The sequence below is a fragment of the Gorilla gorilla genome, chromosome X (assembly GCF_029281585.2).
Source record: "Gorilla gorilla gorilla isolate KB3781 chromosome X, NHGRI_mGorGor1-v2.1_pri, whole genome shotgun sequence".
Taxonomy (NCBI): Eukaryota; Metazoa; Chordata; class Mammalia; order Primates; family Hominidae; genus Gorilla; species Gorilla gorilla.
The window spans coordinates 89,532,168-89,555,607 of NC_073247.2; the positions used below are offsets into that span (position 1 = coordinate 89,532,168).

Here is a 23,440-nt window from a genome sequence, read left to right on the forward strand (position 1 = left end):
TCTCTACTAAAAATATAAAAAAAACTTAGCCAGGCATGGTGGCAGGTGCCTGTAATTCCAGCTACTCCAGAGGCTGAAGCAAGAGAATTGCCTGAACCTGGGAGGTGGAGGTTGCAATGAGCTGGGATCACACCATTGAACTCTAGCCTGGGCAACAGAGCAAGACTCCATCTCAAAAACAAAAAACAAAAAACAAAAAAAAAAACAAAGGAAATTCATCAAACTGTAAACTTTTGTAAACTTTTCTGCATAACTGCAACACTTAAAATGTAATTTTAAAGGTTGCTTAGATCAGGCAACTGATTATATAGTCTGCTTTATTAATCATGCAATAAACTGTACAACATTAAACTAATAATAAATATGTGAATATTTTCCAAAATCATAACTACTACTTAGAGGTGGCCTCAGTCTATTAATTATTATCAACCTGGAAGCTGTAAACAATGTTACCGGTCTTGAGGTTTCATATTTACTTTAAAAGAAAGTGAGGGCCGGGTGAGGTGGCTCACGCCTGAAATCTTAGCACTTTGGGAGGCTGAGACGGGTGGATCACCTGAGGTCAGGAGTTCAAGACCAGCCTGGCCAACCTGGTGAAACCCTGTCTCTACTAAAAATAAAGAAATTAGCCAGGTGAGGTGGTGCACACTTGTAATTCCAGCTACTCAGGAGGCTGAGGCAGGAGGATCGCTTGAACTCAGGAGGTGGAGGTTGCAGTGAACCAAGATGGTGCCACTGCACTCCAGTCTGGGTGACAGAGCAAGACTCCACTCAAAAAAAAAAGGGGGGGGGTGGGGAGTGGTTAGGCCTTTTCTAATATTCCTTACCTCTGACAAAATTATTCATTTTCTCACTATTTCTGGTACACAGCACTTAAGTCACTGTCTTATAATCTGTATACATGTCTGACTCTGAAAAAAGTTCACTTTTTGCATCCTAATAACCAAACACAAGACATTCTACATCCCAACAGGATTGTAATCCGTTCCAAATGTATACGAAACCTTTGGCTGATGCTCAGTCTTAAAGCAGAGGTAAAATGACAATTTTCTAATTTCTTAAACTTCTTATATATTTAAAAGTTTAAGACAAAGCTAAAAGACCAACAAACCCCAAATCAACTAATTAATACTTTACAATTTTAATTGCTCTTTTGCTCCATTATTCAATTTCAAAGTACTAGTGAGAAGAACTGATTCAAGATACTGAAAATTTTCTAAGGTATAATAATTTGTTAATCCATCAAACCATACTTTTCTTTTCTGTTCTTTTTTTTTTCTTTGAGACAGAGTCTCGCTCTGTTGCCCAGGCTGGAGTGCAGTGGCAGTCTCGGCTTACTGCAACCTCCACCTCCTGGGTTCAAGCAATTCTCATGCCTCAGCCTCCTGAGTAGTTGGAATTATAGGTGCACACTACCGTTCCTGGCTAATGTTTGTATTTCTTGTTGAGATGAGGTTTCGCTATGTTGGCCAGGCTGAATCCATCAAACCATAAATGAACATTGTCTTTCTTTTTTTTTCTTTTGAGACAAGAGTCTCACCCTGTCATCCAGGCTGGAGTGCAGTGGCACCATCTTGGCTCACTGCAACCTCTACCTCCTGGGTTCAAGCGACTCTCCTGCCTCAGCCTCCTGAGTAGCTGGGATTACAGGCACCCGTCACCATGCCTGGCTGTTTTTTTTTTTTTTGAGACAGAGTCTCACTCTGTTGCCCAGGATGGAGTCCAGTGGTACCATCTCGGCTCACTGCAACCTCCGCCTCCCAGGTTCAAGCAATTCTCCGGCCTCAGCCTCCCCAGTAGCTGGGATTACAGGCGTGCACCACCATGCCTGGCTAATTTTTGTATTTTTAGTAGAGACAGGGTTTCACCATATTGGCCAGGCTGGTCTCGAACTCCTGATCTCAGGTGATCCGCTTGCCTCGGCCTCCCAAAGTGCTGGGATTACAGGTGTGAGGCAGCACACCTGGCCGTCTGGCTAAGTTTTGTATTTTTGGTAGAGACAGACTTTCCCCATGTTGGCCAGGCTGGCCGCGAACTCCTGACCTCAAATGATCCACCTGCCTCTGCCTCCCAGAGTGCTGGGATTACAGGTGTGAGCCACCATGCCCAGCCCATAAACGAACATTTTCAACTAAAATTTTAGGATTAAAAAAAATAAAGTTTGAGTAATATTTTTCTTTCAGTCTTTCCCCCCCCACCCCCTGAGATGGAGTTTTGCTCTAATTGCCCACGCTGGAGAGTAATCACGTGATCTCTGCTCACTGCAACCCCCGCCTCCTGGGTTCAAGAGATTCTCCTGCCTCAGCCTCCTGAGTAGCAGGGATTACAGGCACCCGCCACCACGCTCAGCTAATTTTTTTTGTATTTTTAGTAGAGATGGGGTTTCACCATGTTGGCCAGGCTGGTCTCGAACTCCTGATCTCAGGTGATCTACCCGCCTTGGCCTCCCAAAGTGCTGGGATTACAGGCATGAGCCACCACGCCTGGCCTCAGTCTTCTTTCTTCTCATATGGACTAGGTGTATATTGTTAATCTTTCAGCCCACCATCTCATGGTTGAGTAGATTAATTCTCCCAGGTTTGGGCTGGATGTTAAGCAGTAAGTGTATTTTCCATAGTGCATAAGAACATTTTCCCAAATATCCTTCAATTAAAATCAGTTAAAATCAAAAGCTTAATATTTTTTTAGAATGCTTTCCTTAAAATCTCTCTAATCATCAACATAGTATAATAAAACTGGGAAAGACATACACAAACATTTACTAAAGATAGAATTTTCAGTGGTTTTGAATTTTTTTATACTTATTTGTATTCTAAATTTTCTTTAATTTATATTCCTTTTGCAATCAGAAAAAAATATATTTAAGTTTCGTTTTTTTTCCCTTTTTTATTAGAGACAGGGTCTCACTGTGTCGTCCAGGCTGGAGTGCAGTGGTGTGATATCGGCTCACTGTTGCCTTGACCTCCTGGGCTCAACTGATCCTCCCACCTCAGCCTCCCTGGTAGCTGGGACCACAGGCATGCATCACCATACTTGGCTAATTTTTTTTGTGTATTTTTTTGTAGAGATGGGGTTTTGCCATGTTGCCCAGGCTGGTCTCAAACTCCTGGGCTCAAGCAATCTACCCATCACAGCCTCCAAAAGTGCTAGGATTACAGGTGTGAGCCACCATGCCCAGCTGATTCTTGTATATCAATGTCAGGACACCCTGGCTGAGAAGCACAATTCCAGGAACATTACATTTGTTCACCTTGTTGATTTGTTCCAGAGTCAGTGCTTATGTACTCAGGTGGGTAAACTATGTTTAGTAATATTATGAAATTTAGATTCTTACTTATCTGACATCGCTTTTACCTGTCTTTGCAGCTTACAGAGGCATCCACTTTTAGATATAAGAAAATAAAAATTAGCTCGGGCCAAGAAAGTAAAAATATTCCTTGTCATTCAAGAGGATGGAACAACACAAACATAAAGCAGCTGCAAAGTCCACAGGAAGTATTTTTCCCTAGCACACACTTCAGCTGTAAAATGTCAAAATATCCCCATCTTTGAGTAACTACTGTTTTCTTACTGAGGAATATTGGTCTTTAAATAGACTTCTTGCAATTATATGAGTAAAAATGAAATATTCTTGCTTGGCAGATCTAAGTCACTCAATTTACACGTATAATTTCTAAGTAGCCTCAATTTACAATCAAGGTATAGAGCTTCAAAGAAGAAGTTTTTGAAGACAAAAATCTCACATTTATGTTAACTTTGTAGTTTCCAAGCAAACAGAACCCTGGGTCTGATTCACAGTTCAGACCTGATGTTGACCCCTTTACACAGCCTTACACTGCTTTTAGCCCATCAAAACAATGCTTTGTTTAAATTTCACATAAACTCCACTATTCTCCCAAATCCTATTACAACTCTATCTTTTCTTTGTTAAGATGTTCCATGGTTCTTCTAATGTACACTCTTCCTTGTATTAACGAGCCAATAAACCTGGCCCTATCAGACTACAGATTTGTCCTTAGTAGTCTTTAGTTTATTGGGCTGGAGAGGATGACACAGTAATGATTTTCAAAGGATATTGTGACTTGCATTAAGAGAACAGCCCCAGCCAAATGCTGTAGAGAGAATACTAGACTGTGAGAAAACAGACAAAATACAGCAAGAAAGACTTATTGTAAAAGGATACTAAACAGAAGAACAATGTGTGTTTCAGCTACAAACTGGGCTTGACTGCTTCCATGGATATAATTCTAGGAGGGAAAAAAAGACAAAATGGAATCTTTAAGTATACATTAAATGTTGGTATGCTAACCCTAAAACGGGGTATTTTAAACTATGAAGTTATTAATTCACCTGATAAACCATGTGACATACTCCGGGTCTGTGGCATTCATCAGTAAGTCTGGTTACTATAAAGCTATTTTTGTATTATCTATTCTCGATTTGTCTTTTCATTGTACTAATACTATGTTTATTTTTGAGACAGGGTCTTGCTCTGTTGCCCAGGCTGGAGTGCAGTGGCATGATCATAGCTCATTGCAACCCCAAAGTCCTAGCTCCGGTGATCTTCCTGCCTCAGCATCCCAAGTAGATGGGACTACAAGTATGCACCACCATGCCTGCTCAGCTAATTTTTAAATTTTCATTAGAAATGACATATTGCTATGTTGGCCAGGCTGGTCTCAAACTCCTGGGCTCAAGCAATCCTCCCACCTCAGCCTCCCAAATGCTTGGATATTGTACTTATATTTTCAACAACAGAATATGTCAGAAAACTAGTTGTTGTTGTTTTTTCTTTTCTTTTTTGTTTTTCATAGAGATGACGTCTCACTATGCTGCCCAAGTTGGTCTTGAACTCCTGGCCTCAAGTGGTCCTCCTGCCTCAGCCTCCCAAAGTGCCAGGATTACAGGTATTAGTCACCACACCTGGCCCCGTTTTTTTTTTTTAAAGGAGATGGATCTTGCTATGTTGTCCAGGCTGGGCTAGAACTCCTGGATTCAAGTCATCCTCCTGCCTCAGCCTCCCAAGTAGCTGGGACTACAAATGCAAAACACTGCACCTGGGTGAGAAAACTAGTATTTAAGTGTACAAGACCATGAGGTACAATAATGTAGGCTCCATGAAGACAGGGATCATGTTTTTCTTATCACTATATTTAATAATACTTAGCACAGTGCTTAGAAACAGTGGATGCTCAGGTACTTGATCAATTTTTCTATTTAGTTGAAGGCTGTCTTTCATTCTTAGCTAGCTTGGTTAGAAGGATTCACCAAATGGGAAAAGGAACCTCCCACTTTTAAGAGCACTGCGGCCGGGTGCAGTGGCTCATGCCTGCAGGCCTGTATTCCCAGCACTTTGGGAGGCTGAGGCAGGCGCATCACCTGAGGTAGGGAGTTTGAGACCAGCCTGACCAACATGGAGAAACCCTGTCTCTACTAAAAATACAAAATTAGCTGGGTGTGGTGGCGCATGCCTGTAATCCCAGCTACTCAGGAGGCTGAGGCAGGAGAATCACTTGAACCAGGGAGGTGGAGGTTGCAGTGAGCTGAGATCACGCCATTGCACTCCAGCCTGGGCAACAAGAGCAAATCTCCGTTTCGAAAAAAAGAAGAAAAAAAAAAAAGAGCACTGCATGGTCTTATCAGTGATGGAAGCTTGTTAACACAGAGAGATTGAAAAGTGAAGACTAAATCCAGCTCCTTCATATGCTGGCACTGTTCTCACAGGGTAATAATCATTGAGTTAACTTTGGTCTACAAAAGAAAGAAATCCCAGACTTCCCTTACCACATGTCCTGTGTGGGGATTCTTATGGGCATATGGTGGTCCTCTTATATGGTTCCACATTTGACCAGATGTCATAGCAAGCACAAAACACTAGGAAACAAAAAAATAATAAAATATTCATGGTCGAACTGTTCTTGTCTTGATTAGATAATAGGAATATGAAAATGTGCATCTGTTTAGTTAAGACATAGAATTTTTTGCAGATAAATGATTTATTAAGGCTTATATTTCATCCCAAGGATCACAATTCGATAATACTTCAAAAGGAAAACACTATTTTTTTTTTTTTGACATGGAGTCTCGCTCTTTTGCCCAGACTAGAGTGTAGTGGCGCAATCTCGGCTCACTGCAACCTCCGCCTTCCAGGTTTAAGCCATTCTCCTGCCTCAGCTTCCTGAGTAGCTGGGACTACAGAAGCATGGAACCACGCCCAGCTAGTTTTTGTATTTTTAGTAGAGACAGGGTTTCACCATATTGGCCAGGTTGATCTTGGTCTCTTGACCTCGTCATCTGCCCACCTCGGCCTCCCAAAGATATGGGATTACAGGTGTGAGCCACTGCGCCCGGCCAGGAAAACACTTTTTAAAAATTATAACTATGCAGACACAAGTTTCAAAATTGAATACTGAAAAGGCTTTTTAGAATAATATTTTCAGGCTGGGCATGGTGGCTCATGCCTGTAATCCCAGCACTTTGGGAGGCCGAGGTGGGCAGGTCACCTGAGGTCAGGAGTTCAAGACCAGCCTGGCCAACAGGGTGAAACCCCGTCTCTCCTAAAAATACAAAAAAATTAGCTGGGCGTGGTGGCACACGCCTGTAATCCCAGCTACTCGAGAGGCTGAGGCAGGAGAATCACTTGAGCCCAGGAAGCAGAGGTTGCAGTGAGCCAAGATGGTGCCACTGCACTCCAGTCTGGGTGACAGACCAAGACTCCGCCTCAAAAAAAAAAAAAAAAAAAAAGAATAATATTTTCAGAACAACTAGAGATTTTCATAGAGATGACAGTCTGTCATTTAGGTTGAATAAAAGGCAGGTACAATCAGTTCCTTGAAGTTCTGGCCATCCTTATGAGATAACGAATGAAACAAACTGATTTTAAGACAGAAAATTAAAATATATAAAACTATTTTCCTCAGGTAAGAAATAAAATGCTACTTCTCACATAAATAAAAGCTTACCTAAAAATACATTATTAGGAATTTTATTCAAATAATTTTTTGTCTTCTAAAATTCACTCACCAAAGCTGCAAAAGCCCATCCAGTTTTATTAAAGAGAAATTCCATATTACTTCTTCGAAGATACACAAGTCCACCAATAACAGCCAAAAGCAATCCCAACATAAGGGGACCAGCATAATTTGGGGGTCTAATCACTCTAATCTAATGGAAAGGAGAGAAAAACATGTTAAAGTATAAAATTTTTTACCAATTATATGGGTCAAAATAAAATCTGAAATGAAAGCAATCAAAATTATTGTGGTTACTTTCAGAAAAATGATCCTTTTTATGTTATCCCAATCAAACTAGTCTATAATATAACCTAAAATAGGATAGAATAGGTACAATATTCTATTTAACCACAACATAACATCTTTTAGATTAAGAAGGATTTGCCAAGTACAACTAGATAATCCATGGACTTAAGGTCGAAAGAGTGGTTTCCATGCTGAATTCAATAGGGTAATAGAGAGTGTTCTGTAATTTCACTCATTCATCAAGATGATTCTGTTTAATGCTACTTATGAAGTGACTGCCAAACTAGTACCACCTCAGTGATATGGGGACAAGACTAATTAGGGCCTCCCAGTAAGATTCAAAGGGGATAATGGCCAAGAAACAGTCTACATAGTTGGGAAACTTACATTGACATCAGTTCTGTCGGCGATCCACCGGGCAATCTGCTCAGCTGAAAAACCCCGCACCTGTAACTCATATGTATCACCCCGTTTGGGTTTCCCTTTTGCAGGAAAGTTGATGAAAGTTGGAGCTGAATTCATGTTTAGCTGAATAAAAACAAGCCCAGGAAAATATACATTATCAGGAAAATAATCTTAATTGCAGTTAACATCTTGAAATTTAGGCATTTTACAAAGATGAGGAGGCCTGGGTTTAGGTAGGTTAAGTGATTTGGTTTGCCCAAGGAAAGTGGTAAGTGGTGGAGCAGGCTTTAAAAGCAAAGCTGCCTGTGACCTTAAGTATTACACACTACTCACCAAATACACATTCCTCGCTAAGAAACCTGTATTTTACTCCACTAGAATGGAAACTTTGCCATACCACAGATATTTTAATCTGTTCAGAGATTATGCAAAATGAATATATTTATGAGCACTAAAATAATCTTATGTAGCTGAGTAAGCTCCAAATAGAGTGCATTCTCAATTTGGAGGAACCAAGATAATAAAATAATGCTCTAAAACGGCAGTGAAAAGCAATACAAAATGGTGGCTATATGCAGAAATAGTCTATTCTAAGAAGGTCCATAAATGTTTACTGATGAGCACCACATTTCTCTATTCTCCATCATCACATCATGATATATTTGAGAAGACAACACCGGAAATACTAAGGTAAAGAAACCATAATCGTCTCATCTGCATTATACCCTTTTTTATTTTTTTGAGATGGAGTCTCGCTCTGTCACCCAGACTGGTGACAATCTTATAGAGATTGGCTTGCACAAATCAATTTTTATTTATTTATTTGTTTATTTTTGAGATGGAGTCTCACTCTGTTGCCCAGGCTGAAGCACAGTGGCAGGATCTCGGTTCACTGCAACCTCCGCCTCCCAGGTTCAAGTGATTCTCCTGCCTCAGCCTCCCAAGGAGCTGGGATTACAGGTATGTGCCACCACACCCAGCTAATTTTTGTATTTTTAGTAGAGACAGGGGTTCACCATGTTGGCCAGGCTGGTCTTGAACTCCTGACTGCAAATGATTCCCCCGCCTCAGCCTCCCAAAGTGCTGGGTTTACAGGCGTGAGCCACCATGCCCAGCCTTACAATTATAATTTTAAAACCTCAGCCAATAAAATAATCCAACTCCCATGCTTTGATTCTTTAGTTAAAATCCTTCTAACAGTAAGTTTTCAAGCTTTCCCATAAGGTGAGAGCATGTACTGACTGTTGCTTATCATTATTTTGGTCTCTTTGGCTGTATAATGTGGTAAATTAATGAATTAATAGATTACTCCTTTGGTTACCAATGTCCATAGATTTATATGCCTTGGTCAGTAGGCACAAAATCCCTAGAGGTAGATAAATTCTGGCTATCCTGTTAAAATTCAATTTCTGTGATTGCAAATCTTATGCAATGTTCAGTCTACCAAATGCTGCCCAAATTTTAGGCCAAACTCTTTATTCAATATTTGTTTAGTTACACCACCTTTACATTTTTGAAAATGTGTATAAAAAATAAAAACTGGCCGGGTGTGGTGGCTCACACTTGTAATCCCAGCACTTTGGGAGGCCGAGGTGGGCAGATAATGAGGTCAGGAGTTCGAGACCAGCCTGGCCAACACAGTGAAACCCTGTCTCTACTAAAAATACAAAAATTAGCTGGGTGTGACGGTGGGCACCTGTAATCCCAGCTACTCAGGAGGCTGAGGCAGGAGAATCGCTTGAACCCGGGAGGCGGAGGTTGCAGTGAGCCGAGATTGTGCCACTGTACTCCAGCCTGGGCGACAGAGCTAGACTCCGTCTCTAAATAAATAAATAAAAAATAAAAAATAAGTAACATATAAATACACTTCTCTTGTAAAAAATATTTTTAAAAACATTACATGGTTATAAGGACCAATTCTAGTACATTCTGGCAGCCACAGTTACCATTTACAGATATTTTTGAATTTATTCATATATGTGTTTATACCACCAGAAAACATACAATATTGCTGTTTTAACATAAATGGTATCATATTAATGGTACTTTCCTGCTTGTCTTCCTTTTTAGTAACTAAAAATAATGTTGCAGTGAACATCCTTGCACATATCTCCCTGTACCCATGTGAAAGTGATTCTCTAGAAATGGGACTGTTAGGTCATGGGATAGAAATATTTTTTAATTAAAATGGATATAGTGCCCAGGCACGGTGGCTCACGCCTGTAATCCCAGCACTTTGGAAAGCCGAGGCAGGTGGATCACTTGAGGTCAGGAGTTCGAGACCAGCTTGGCCAACATGGTAAAACCCCATCTCTACTAAAAATACAAAAATTAGCTGGGTGTGGTGGTGGGTGCCTGTAATCCCAGTTACTCAGGAGGCTGAAGCACAAGAATCACTTGAACCTGGGAGGCGGAGGTTGCAGTGAGCCGAGATTGCACCACTGCATTTCAGCCTGGGTGACACAGTGAGACTCTGTCTTTAAAAAAAAAAAATGGATATAGCCAAATTGTCTTCCAAAGTGGCTGTGCCCAAAATATACTTCTACCTAACAATGCAGTAATGTATCCATTTCCCTACATCCTTGCCAAAAGTTGATCTGATGGATGAAGACTGTACTTTATCTTATCATACTATTAATTTGTGTTTCCCTGATTACTAATAAAACATCTTTATAACAAATTAGTTATCTGAAAACATCTTTTTTTGTTTTTTTTTCTTGAGAAGGAGTCTCACTCTGTTGTCCAGGCTGGAGTGCGTTGGCGCAATCTTGGCCCACCACAATCTCCGCTTCCTGGGTTCAAGCGATTCTCCTGCCTTACCCTCTCAAGTAGCTGGGATAACAGGGATGCGCCATGACACCCAGCTACTTTTTTTTTGTATTTTTAGTAGAGACAAGGTTTCGCCATGTTGGCCAAGGTGGTCTCGAACTCATGACCTCAAGTGATCCGCCTGCCTCAGCCTCCCAAAGTGCTGTGATTACAGGCGTGAGTCACCATGCCCGGCCTGAAAACATCTTGTAGCCCAACGATACAATCAACAGAGTAGAAAGAAAACCTGTGAAATGGGAGGAATTATCTGTAAATCATTTATCTAATAAGGAGTTAATATTCAGAATAGTCTGGGCATGGTGGCTTATGCCTGTAATCCCAGCACTTTGGGAGGCCAAGACAGGTGTATCACTTGAGGCCAGGAGTTTGAGACCACTCTGGCCAACATGGCGAAACCCTGTCTCTACTAAAAATACAAAAATTAGCCAGGTGTGGTGGCGCATGCCTATAATCCCAGCTATTTGGGTGGCTGAGACACGAGAATTGCTTGAACCTGGGAGGCAGAGGTTGCAGTGATCCAGGACTGCGCCACTGTGCTCCAGCCTGGGTGACAGAGTGAGACTCTGTCTCAAGAAACAAACAAACAAAAACAAAATAAAAACAACAACAAAAATTTGGAATATATAAAGACCTCCTACAACTCAACAACAACAAAAAACTTGATTTAAAAAATGGGCAACACGGGTGGGTGCAGTGGCTCATGCCTCTAATCCTAGCACTTTGGGAGGCCGAGGCAGGTGGATCACCTGAGGTTGGGAGTCCCCAACCAGCCTGACCAACATGGAGAAACCCCGCCCCTACTAAAAATATGAAAAAAATTAGCTGGGCCTGGTGACGCATGCCTGTAATCCCAGCTACTCGGGAGGCCGAGGCAGGAGAATCGCTTGAACCCGGGAAACGGAGGTTGTGGTGAGCCGAGATCGTGCCATTGTACTCCAGCCTGGGCAACAAGAGCGAAACTCTATCTCAAAAAAAAAAAAGGCAACACACACACACAATGGGCAAAGAACTTGACATTTCTCCAAAGAAGATATACAAATGGCCAACAAAACACATGAAAAAATGTTCAATATTACTATCATTATGGAAATAAAAAACAAAACCACAATGAGATACCACCTCACACTCATAAAGATGGCTATTATCCAAAACAAACAAACAAAAAACCCCAGAAAACAAGAAGTGGTTGCGAGCATGTGGAGAAACTGGAACTCTTGTGCACCACTGGTGGGAAAGTAAAATGGTGAATCTGCTATGGAAAACAGCATGGAGGTTCCCCAAAAGATTAAAAATAGAATTACCATATGATCTAGCAATTCTACTTCTAAGTATATAACCAAAAGAACTGAAAGCAGGGTCTTGAAGAGATTATTTGAACACTCGTGTTCATAGCAGTATTATTCACAATAGCCAAAAGCTGGAAGCAACCTAAGTATCCACTGACAGATGTATGGGTAAACAAAATAAGGTGTATACATACAATGCAATATTATTCAGCTTTGAAAAGGAAGGAAGTTCTGACACATGCTATAACATGGATGAACATTGAGGACACGATGCTAAGTGAAATAAGCTAGTCACAAGAAGACAAATACTATATAATTCCACTTATATTAGGTACCTAGAGTAGTCAAATTCATAGAGACAGAAAGTAGAATGGTGGTTGTCAGGAACTGGGGGAGTGGGGAACTGAAGTTGTTTAATGGCTATAAAGTTTCAGTTTTGGAAGATGAAAGAATTCTGGAGATTGGTTGTACAACAATGTGAATGTATCTAGCACTACTGACCTGTACATTTAAAAAATGGTAAACATAATAAATTTTATATTATATATATTTACAAAACAACCCCACCAAAACCCCTTGTAGACTCTGAAATTCCTTGGAGGTTAATGAACCAAAATAAGATACACTATTTTTTGGTAGGTATCAGTTTTCACACATGCTTAGCTTTTGCATACTGTGACATATGACACTGTTACTTAGAGAAAGATTTGAATCTCTTCCACAGATGGACACACTACCATCCTTATACCTTTGGCTCTAAAATCTAGCTCTAAAATAGAGTAATGGAAATTAATATTAAAAACTATTCAAGGTACGAAAGTGTATGTAACAAAAACAAAAATAGACAAATGGGACTATATTAAGCTAAAAAGCTTCTGCAAAGCAAAGGAAACAACAAAGTGAAGAGACAATCTGTTGAATGGGAGAAAATATTTACAAACTATTCATTCAACAAGGAACTAATGTCCAGAATATACAAAAAATTCAAACAACTCTAAAAAGAAAATAAAACAAAAACAAAAACAAAAAAAATTCAAATCACTCAACAGTAAAAAAGCAAATAATCCCATTAAAAAGTGGACAAAGGACATGAATAGACATTTCTCAAAAGAAGACACACATGGCCAACAGGTGTATGAAAAAATACTCAACATCACTCATCATCAGGGAAATGCAAATCAAATCTACAGTGAGATATCATCTTCTCCCAGTTAGAATGGCCATTATTATTATTATTAGAAAAGCTCCTTTTCTGCTCATCTGTCTGTTGCCTCCTTGCAATGCATTTTCCTACTTTCTCTAATAAATCTTCCTTTCTTTACCTTAAACGAACAAACAAACAAAAACAGATGCAAGGATATGGAGAAAAGGGAACTCACGGCCAGGCATGGTGGCTCATTCCTGTAATCCCAACACTTTGGGATTCAGAGATCAGCCTGGCCAACATGGTGAAACCCTGTCTCTACTAAAAATACAAAAATTAGCTGGGTGTGGTGATGTGCGCCTGTAATCCCAGCTGCTCGGGATACTGAGGCAGGAGAATCGCTTGAACCCAGGAGGCAGAGGTTGCAGTGAGCCGAGATCTGCACTCCAGCCTGGGCAACAGAGTGAGACTCCATCTCAAAAAAAAAAGGGAACTCATAACACTGTTGGTGGGAAATTAAATTAGTATAGCCACTATGAAAAACAGTATAAGGCCAGGTGCGGTGGCTCACGCCTGTAATCCCAGCACTTTGGGAGGCCGAGGTGGGTGGATCATGAGGTCAGGAGATCGAGACCATCGTGGCTAACATGGTGAAGCCCCGTCTCTACTAAAAAATACAACAAAAATTAGCCGGGCGTGGTGGTGTGCACCTGTAGTCCCAGCTACTCGGGAGGCTGAGGCAGGAGAATTGATTGAACCCAGGAGGCGGAGCTTGTAGTGAGCCGAGATCACACCACTGCACTCCAGCCTGGGCGACAGAGCGAGTCTCCGTCTCAAAAAAAAAAAAAAAGAAAAACAGTATAAAGATTTCCCAAGAAACTAAAAATAGAACTAGCATTTGATCCAGCAATGCCACTACTGGGTATGTATCCATAGGAAAGGAAATCAGTATATCAAAGGGATACCTGCACCCCCATGTTTACTGCAGCACAATAGCAAAGTTATGGAATCAACCTAAGCATCCATCAACGGACGAACAGATCAAGAAAATGTGGTATTAGGCCAGGCGCAGTGGCTTGTGCCTGTAATCCTACCACTTTGGGAGGCTGCGGCAGGTGGATCAGTTGAGCTCAGGAGTTGGAGGGAGACCAGCCTGGCCAACATGGTGAAACCCCATCTCTACTAAAAATACAAAAAAATTAGCCAGGCGTGGTGGCGCACACCTGTAATCCCAGCTACTCGAGACGCTGAGGCAGGAGAATGGCTTGAACCTGGGAGGTTGCAGTAAGCCAAGATTGTGCCACTGCACTCTAGCCTGGGTGACAGAGAAAGACTCCATCTCAAAGAAAAAAAAATGTGGTGTATATACACAATGGAATACTACTCCACCATAAAAAAGAATGAAATCATATTACTTGCAGCAATATGGATGGAACTGGAAGTTATTATGTGAAATAAGCCAGGCACAGAAAGACAAATATGGCATGTTCTCATATGTGGGAGCTAAAAAAATTGAACTCAGGGAGGTACAGAGTAGAATGGCAGATACCGGAGGCTGGGAAGAGTGTATGTGCGTGTGTTGTGGTGGGCGGGGTGGGGGGGAGGGGTGCGGGAGTGGGCAATGAAGAGAGGTCAGTTAATGGGTACACTCATACAGTTAGAAGGAGTAAGATCTAATGTTCCATAGCAGAGTAGCGTGACTATAATTAACAACAATGTATTACATATTTCAAAACAGCTAGAAGAGAGGACTTGAAATGTTCCCAACATATAGAAATGATAAATACTCAAGGTGATGGATACTCCAACTATCCTGACTTGATCATTCTATGAATCTAACAAAATATCACATGTACCCCATAAATATGTACAAATATTATGTTATCAGTAAAAAAACTATTTAAGGTAGAAAAAAATTGGGTTTTCTATTTTTACAAATCACTAACGAAGTTATGTGTTACCTTGTTAAAATAAATGGAATTAAAAATCGTAATTTCCAAAAATAACTGCAGCCTAAATAGTAGAGAATTAAAAAGCAATTTTTTTTTGAGACAAAGTCTAGCTCTGTCACCCAGGCTGGAATGCAGTGGCACGATCCTGGCTCACTACAACCTCCACCTCCTGGGTTCAAGCGATTCTCCTGTCTCAGCCTCCCAAGTAGCTGGGATTACAGGTGCCCGACACCACATCTGGCTAATTTTTGTATTTTTAGTAGAGATGAGATTTCACCATGTTGGCCAGGCTGGTGTCGAACTCCTGACCTCAAGTGATCCCCATGCCTTGGCCTCCCAAAGTGCTGGGATTACAGGTGTGAGCCACCATGCCTGGCCTCAATTTCTTAAACTCTAGAAATTGTTTCCTTTGGTCTAATAAATCCTAAATGCACTAACCTTTTAGGTTACAACATTTTTATAAATGCACTGATTTTGATTTATGGAGATGGCTAAGTGAGACTGGAATATGAATAGCACAATGAATGATATATTGTAAAATGGAAACATTAAGCCATTTTTTTCAACATTTACTGAATACCCGTTATGTGCTTAGCACTGATAGCTACAGGATATGGCTCTGCCATTAACTAAGTAGTAACTATATTCTTTTATTTATTTATTTATTTATTTATTTTTGAGATGGAGTCTCGCTCTGTCACCCAGGCCGGAGTGCAGTGGCGCAATCTCGGATCACTACAAGCTCCGCCTCCCGGGTTCAAGCCATTCTCCTGCCTCAGCCTCCCGAGTAGCTGGGACTACAGGCGCACACCACCACGCCTGGCTAATTTTTGTTGTTTTTTTTTTGTAGAGACAGGGTTTCACCATGTTAGCCAGGATGGTCTCGATATCCTGACCTTGTGATCTGCCTGCCTCGGCCTCCCAAAGTGCTGGGATTACAGGCGTGAGCCACCGCACCTGGCTGTAACTATATTCTAAGGGAGACTGTCAAACAACTACAGAGCTAACTCTACTGTAAGACAAAATGTGGATAAATGTATAACAGAAATTTAAGGCAAGTAATATAACAATACAAGAAAAGGAGTGACTCACTTTTTATCTGGAAAAGTTGAGAAAGCTTACAGGGAGTATCTGAAACAAGGCTTAATATGTAAGCAGAATTTTGAGAGTGGAGAGAAAGCAGACAGGGAAGAAAATTGTTGTAAACCAACAATCAACAGTGCTGACATACGAGAGTGCATCAGGCCAGGCGTGGTGTCTCACGCCTGTAATCCCAGCACTTTGGGAGGCCGAGGCGGGCAGATCACCCGAGGTCAGGGGTTCGAGACCAGCCTGGCCAACATGGCGAAACCCCTTTCTCAACTAAAAATTAAAAAAATTAGCCAGGTGTGGTGGCGCGTGCCTGTAATCCCAGATACTCTGGAGGCTGAGGCACGAGAATCGCTTGAGCAGAGGTTGGCAGTGAGCCGAGATCACACCACCGCACTCCAGCCTGGGTGACAGCAAGACTCTGCCTCAATTAAAAAAAAAAAAAAAAGAGTGCATCAAAGAATATGATTATGGGAAAGGTGTGACTGGAGTAAAGAGCACATGAAATTAGGGCTAAGGAATTCTGGCTTCAGTCTATACACTACTCCTTTCAAAAGTGTGTTCTATGGAATCTAGCCAAATGCTCCATTAAGTGGTCCGATAATATGAGAAATTCTGTATATTAGAGCCCCCATTGGAAAGTATAACACATATCAGCATCAGCATGTTAACATCTCTGATCTCTCAAAAGCTGTGTTGGGAGACAATTCTTCATGAGTTTCTCATGTTTCTGCACATCTTGTGGACAAGGGCCCTAACTGCCTTTGTTCTGGACAATCTTCTCAAGGATATTTGTATATCTTTGGAAGACAGTTGAAATGGCTTTCGCAAAATTATGACTGAGACAGTGAAAGAGATCTAACTTAACTGACTCCGACTTGGTTCTAACCTCCAAGCTGTCCTTGTTCATTCCTGGCCATAGGCTGAACTAACTTTAGGAGAAACTTAGTTTATAGTTTAAACAAAGACTGTAACAGCCCTTTCCCAAAGCAGACCTCCTTCTTGCCTGAGAACTAGATTGCCTTTGTAGGACTAACATTAGCCACAAGATGAAAAATTATGGTTTAGGAGTCATGCAGCTAGAGGCTACAAGATTCTGACCCTCCCTAAACTGCTTCTAAGATCAGCGCTTGAGATATTTTGCAGACTCTGCACTTGATGGATCAGCTGACACCACCCAGATCAATAAACTGACTCATCTGATCTTGTGGCCCCCTCCCAGGAACTGACTCAGCACATGAAGACATCTTTAACTCCCTATGATTTAATCTCTGAGCAATCAGCACTCCTGGCTCACTGGCTTCCCCCCACCCATGAAGCTATCCTTAAAAACTCTGCTCCCCGAATGCTCAGGGAGACTGATTTGAGTAATAATAAAACTCCAGTCTCCCACAAAGCTGGCTGTGCATGACATACTTTCTCTATTGCAATTCCTCTGTCTTGACGAATTGGCTCTGTTTAGGCAGCAGCAAAGTGAACCCCTTGGGCGGTTACACAGTCTCCCTCCACAGCAAAGGGGAGGCACACTTACTATCCATTACAGAAAATGTGGGTTCCCAGAGCTTGGTGTTCCTCTCCCATAATGCAGCCCATTGGCCCCTCTGTTAATGTTGTTTTCTTAAGAGCTGGGGTCTGGCTCTGCTGCTCAGGCTAGAGTGCAGAGGCACGATCACAGCTCACTGCAGCCTCAAACTGATCTCAAGCAATCCTCCTGATCCAGCCTTCCGAGTAGCTGACCACTGGCCCTCTTTGGATTGCCCTATGGGAAATGGGGTTTGGGGAACCTATGACATTTTGGCTACTTGTTGTGAGTAGTAAAGTCCTTTAACTTGAGCCAGGCATGGTGGCACAAGCCTGTAATCCCAGCTACTCAGGAGGTTAAGGTGCAAGGATTACTTGAGCCCAGGAGTTCAAGACTAGCCTGGGCAACATAGCAGACCCAATCTCAAAAACAAACAGCAAAAAGTCCTTTGCTGGACTCTGACTCAGGAGTGTCATATTTTCTGCCAGCATCCATGAAACTGTGGTAGGCTAACTTGTTAGCTTGCAAGTAGGGTAAGAACTTAGATCCTTCCCAGTTTTTGAACCCTGAAGTAAAAAGAAAACTTAATTTTGTTTAAACCAGGGTTTCCCAAGTTTATTTTTTTCCAAGAATACTTATTAATACCATGTAGAAAAAATTCTGGGAAATGTTATAGCAGGCAATATGGACAGAGCGCTAAATGGAAGGTAAGTGGACCAGTTAAAAGGTTACTGCATTAGCTTGAATGAGAGATGAATGTGAGCCTTGGAATGTAAATGGGGTATGGCTATGACACACGTTGTACAAGAAAATGAAGATGACAAAGAAGTGTCATTAATGATACAGAACATAAGATGAGGCTTGGGTGAAAGTGGAAGAGAAAAGAGTTTAATTTGGGATATAATAAATTTTTTAGATTGGGAAGTCATTCATATGAAGATGTATAGCAAGGCATTATATCCAGCTTTTTCCTTTTATGTTTTATACAACTGAGTAAAATATGTTCAAATATATGAATTAGACACATTTATAAACAAAGACAAAATTGAATCTATGTCCTTAAGTATTTATATGCAAGGGGAAAGAACTAGTAGAGATGCTGAAGCTAAAAATGGGCCAGGTGTGGTGGCTCACGCCTGTAATCCCAGCACTTTGGGAGGCTGAGGTGGGTGGATCATCTGAGGTCAGGAGTTTGAGACCAGCCTGGCCAATATGGCGAAACCCCATCTGTACTCAAAATACAAAAGTAGCCAGGCGTGGTGGTGGGCACCTGTAATTCCAGCTATTCAGGAGGCTGAGGCAGAAGAATCACTTGAATCCAGGAGGCAGAGGTTGCAGTGAGCCGAGATCAAGCCACTGCACTCTAGTCTGGGCAACAGAGCGAGACTCCATCTCAAAAAACCTGAAACTAAAAAGAAAAATAAAAAAATTAGCCAGGCGTGGTGGCAAGTGCCTGTAATCCCAGCTACTTGGGAGGCTGAGGCAGGAAAACTGCTTGAACCCAAAAGGCAGAGGCTGCCAGTGAGCCAAGATTGTGCCATTGCACTCCAGCCTGGGCAACAGAGCGGGACTCTGTCTCAAAAACAAAAAATAGTTGTGAGAGGTCATGATTGACAGAGCAGGTGGGTATGTGATCCAGGGCCCAGGAAAAAGGTTCAGTTTCAAAAAACAAAAGATCTACTTTTCTACTAAGACTAGAGGTAAGGAGACAAAAGAAATCAACTCAAGATGGACCAGAAACTTAAATCTAAGACCTGAAACCATAAAAAATCTAGAAGATAACATTGTAAAAACTCTTTTTTTGAGACTGAGTCTCACTCTATCACCCAGGCTGGCAATCTCGGCTCACTGCAACCTCCGCCTCCTGGGTTCAAGTGATTCTCATGCCTCAGCATCCCGAGTAGTTGGGATTATAGGCGCCCGCCACCACACCCGGATAATTTTTGTATTTTAGTAGAGACGGAGTTTCACCATGTTGGCCACGCTGGTATTAAACTCTTGACCTCGAGTGATCTGACCACCTTGGCCTCCCAAAGTGCTGGGATTACAGGCATGATCCACCATGCCCAGCTGAAAAACTCTTCCAGACATTGGCTTAGGCAAAGAATTCATGGCTAAGACCCCAAAAGCAAATGCAACAAGAACAAAAATAAATAAATGGGACCTAATTTAACTAAAAAGCTTCTGCACAGCAAAAGGAATAATCTGCAGAGTAAACCAACAACCCACAGAGTGGGAGAAAATATTTGCAAACTGTGCATCTGACAAAGGACTAATATCCAGAATCTACAAAGTACTCAAACAAATCAGCAAGAGGAAAACAAACAATCCCATCAAAAAATGGGTAAAGGACAAGAATAGACATTTCTCAAAAGAAGATATACAAATGGCCAACATCACTAATTATCAGGGAAATCAAAACCACAATGAAATACTACTTTACACCCGCAAGAATGGTCATAATTAAAGCAAAAAAAAAAAAAAGATGTTGGTGTGGATGTAGTGAAAAGGGAACACTTTTAACACTGTTGGTGGGAATGTAAACTAGTACAACCACTATGGAAAACAGTATGGAAATTCCTTAAAGAACTCAAAGTAGAACTACTATTTGACCCAGCAATCCCACTACTGGGTATCTACCCAAAGGAAAAGAAGTCATTATATGAAAAAGACACATACACACACATATTTATAGCAGCACAATTCACAATTGCAAAGATATGGAACCAACCTAAGTGTCCATCAACCAATGAGTGGATAAAGAAAATGTGGTACATATAAATCATGGAATACTACTCAGTCATAAGAAGGAATGAAATAATGTATTTTGCAGCAATTTGGATGGAGTGGGAGGTCATTATTCTAAGTGAAGTAACTTAGGAATGGAAAACCAAATATCGTTATGTTTTCACTTATGAGTAGGAGCTAAACTATGAGGATGCAAACGCATAAGACTGATATAACAGACGTTGGGAACTTTGGGGGAAAAAGGGTCAGAGGGGGATGAAGGATTAAAGACTACGTATTTGGGTACAGTGTATGCTGCTCGGGGGATGGGTGTACCAAAATCCAGAAATCACCACTAAAGAACTTATCCATGTAACCAAAAACCACCTGTTGCCTCAAAACTATTGAAATAAAAATAAAAATTTTAAAAAAGAGGTAAGGGGATAAAGATATCTATAGTATAGATAGCTATACTAAAGACTTCAATATTACATAATGGTGGGACTCGTGCTGTGATTTAAAAAATTCCTTAATAAATTATATACTTAAAATGGTTAAAATGATAAAGTTTGTTTTATATATTTTACTACAATAAAAATGTATGTTATTTAAATACTACTCAATTTCCATATTCTAGTAGGTTAGCATTCATAACTACATTTTATGGTTAGCTCAAGTTTAACTTTTAGTTTGCTACTCTAGATCTTACATAAGAGCAATCTCATTTAATGTCTTATAGCCAATGAAAAAAATATATTCCACTTTCACTATATTTTACCTATTTTTACATAGCAGAATAAACCAAAGATCTTACCATCTGAAATACATCAGAGCCTTCATCAAAATCCACCATGGCAAAAAATATCCTGTTGGTGAATGCACTGGAGTATCGCCAGGAGTTTGCCAGGATCTGGAATTCTTCATCAGCTTGCCTGGATGCAATGAGATTCGTAAAGATAATATATAAAACAATTTTTGAAAGCAATCTCGTTTATCATCAGTAAAACAGGTCCAAGCAAGCAATAGCAGTTTTTCCAATGGGAGAAATAATACAAAAACACTGACAAGTAGGTCAGACTCTGCTGACAGGGTTAAGACAAATCTTGTTTTGGCATAAGAGAAGCCTTATCCCAAGTTAGGGATTTCATGAGAAGTAGTAATTACCTGACTCCGCTTCATACTTTGTGCCTGTTTCTTATCCCAAAACTCTTTCAACAATCATTGGAAATATATAGCTAATTGCCTCTACAATAACTTTCCATACCCTAAATTACTTCTAAGAGTTCAAAGACAAGACAGAAGTGTATTCCCTAAAGAAAGCAGAAATACAATATTAATTCATTTTTAAAAATCTAAAGTGCAAAAGCTACTTGGTAAATAACACAATCAGATAAATTATTAGGATGAAAGATAAGAAGTCTAGGAATTGAAATTAATTGAGGCCAGCTCATACCTGTAATCCCAGCACTTTGGGAGGCTGAGGTGGGTGGATCACCTGAGGTCAGGAGCTCAAGACAAGCCTGGCCAACATGGCAAAACCCTGTCTCTATTAAAAATACAAAAATTAGGCCAGGTGCAGTGGCTCATGCCTGTAATCCCAGCATGTTGGGAGGCCGAGGCAGGCGGATCACAAGGCCAGGAGTTCGAGACCAGCCTGGCCAATATGGTGAAACCCTATCTCTACCAAAAATACAAAAATTAACCGGGCATGGTGGCGGGCACCTGTAGTCTCAGCTACTCGGGAGGCTGAGGCAGGAGAATGGCTTGAACCCGGGAGGCGGAGATTGCAGTGAGCCGAGATCACACCACTGCACTCCAGCCTGGGCGACACAGCAAGACTCCATCTCAAAAAAAAAAATTATTGAAACCTCAAGTCATCTTTGAATTTTTCCATATCTCCCATATACTTTCAGTTCTCATGATCTGTCAATTCTCATTTGAGATAAAAGTTTCACTCCATATCCTCCTATTTTTATTGCTATCATCTAAGGTCAGATTTTTGTTATCTAATAGTAGGATATTTAAAAATACTGACTCTGGTTTCTCCTCCTTCAATCCTTCTTTTTTTTTGAGACAGTCTCGCTCTGTGGCCCAGGCTGGAGTGCAGTGGTGCCATCTTGGCTCACTGCAACTTCTGCCTCCCAGTCTCAAACAATTCTCCTGCCTCAGCCTCCTAAGTAGCTGGGATTATAGGCACCCACCATCATGCCCAGCTAATTTTTGTATTTTTAGTAGAGACAGGGTTTCACCATGTTGGCCAGGCTGGTCTTGAAATCCTGTCCTCAGGTGATCCGCCTGCCTCAGCCTCCCAAAGTGCTGGGATTACAGGTGTGAGCCACCGCGCCCGGCCCTCCTCCAATCCTTACACTGCAATATACATCCATCTTCCTAAATTACTACTTTCCTGAAACACTTCTCAGAAATCACTGTTGCTTTCTTATTACCTTCAGAATACATTCTCTAATCTCTTTCACTAGTTATTGAAGGTTCTTTATCACATAGCTTCAAATAATACATCTAGTTTTTATCTAGTCTTACTACTAATCAATCTCAAACAGTAACCTTTAGTCCCAATATTTTATTTACTCCTATCCCTGTACCCTTGTGTACATCATGCTTCTAACCAGAATATCCTGCCTGTATCAACATCTTATCCATTTGTCTAGCCCTAGCACAAGTCTTATTTCCTCCATCAGGCCAATCCAAATCACTCCTATTAACCTTCTTTCCTGAAATTTTACAGTATTTATTATATGTACAGTTGATCTGGTACTTAATCACAAATTGCCTTATATTGCCATCTAAATTTTCATATGTGTAACTCATTTTCTTAACCAGATGATAAGGGTAGGTTATCTATTTTACAATTCTCATCCCAACAGCACCACAACTACAGTATAATTCATGTTGCTGTTGCTTAATTTTTATTTGTTGAATGAGTGTAGAAAAATTTGAGTTAATATTAAATTTGGTCTTACAGAAAATAAGATGCCAGTAAAAACTTAGGTTAGTAAGAATTCCATTAATTTGCATTTAATAGAGAATTATGAAGGAGTTTGTGTTTGTTCCCTGCTATTTTTGTATACTCTTGATTGCTACTGAGTGAACTGACGGAATTAGAAGTAATTCTAGATTTCAAGTTTATTCATAGTTATTACTTACGATTCCTTTTTCTTCTTTTATTTATTTTTAATTTATATTCAGCATATACTCCACAAAATAAGCAC

At 40.7% G+C, this 23,440-nt stretch overlaps 1 protein-coding gene across 2 annotated transcripts in view; it reads right to left on the reverse strand.

Annotated features, from left to right (window-relative positions):
• Positions 1-23,440, reverse strand: part of MAGT1 (magnesium transporter 1) — a 68,857-nt gene that overhangs the window by 23,439 nt on the left and 21,978 nt on the right. Inside the window, exons 3-7 of one of the 2 annotated variants that reach the window (XM_004064425.5) lie at positions 21,028-21,145; positions 7,647-7,787; positions 7,024-7,164; positions 5,785-5,874; positions 4,184-4,247 (exon numbers count right to left, since the gene is read on the reverse strand). In XM_004064425.5, coding sequence (XP_004064473.1) covers positions 4,184-4,247; positions 5,785-5,874; positions 7,024-7,164; positions 7,647-7,787; positions 21,028-21,145 — 554 coding nt within the window. The remainder of the gene's footprint in view (positions 1-4,183; positions 4,248-5,784; positions 5,875-7,023; positions 7,165-7,646; positions 7,788-21,027; positions 21,146-23,440) is intronic. The other variant, XM_055376063.2, reaches the window with a different exon arrangement.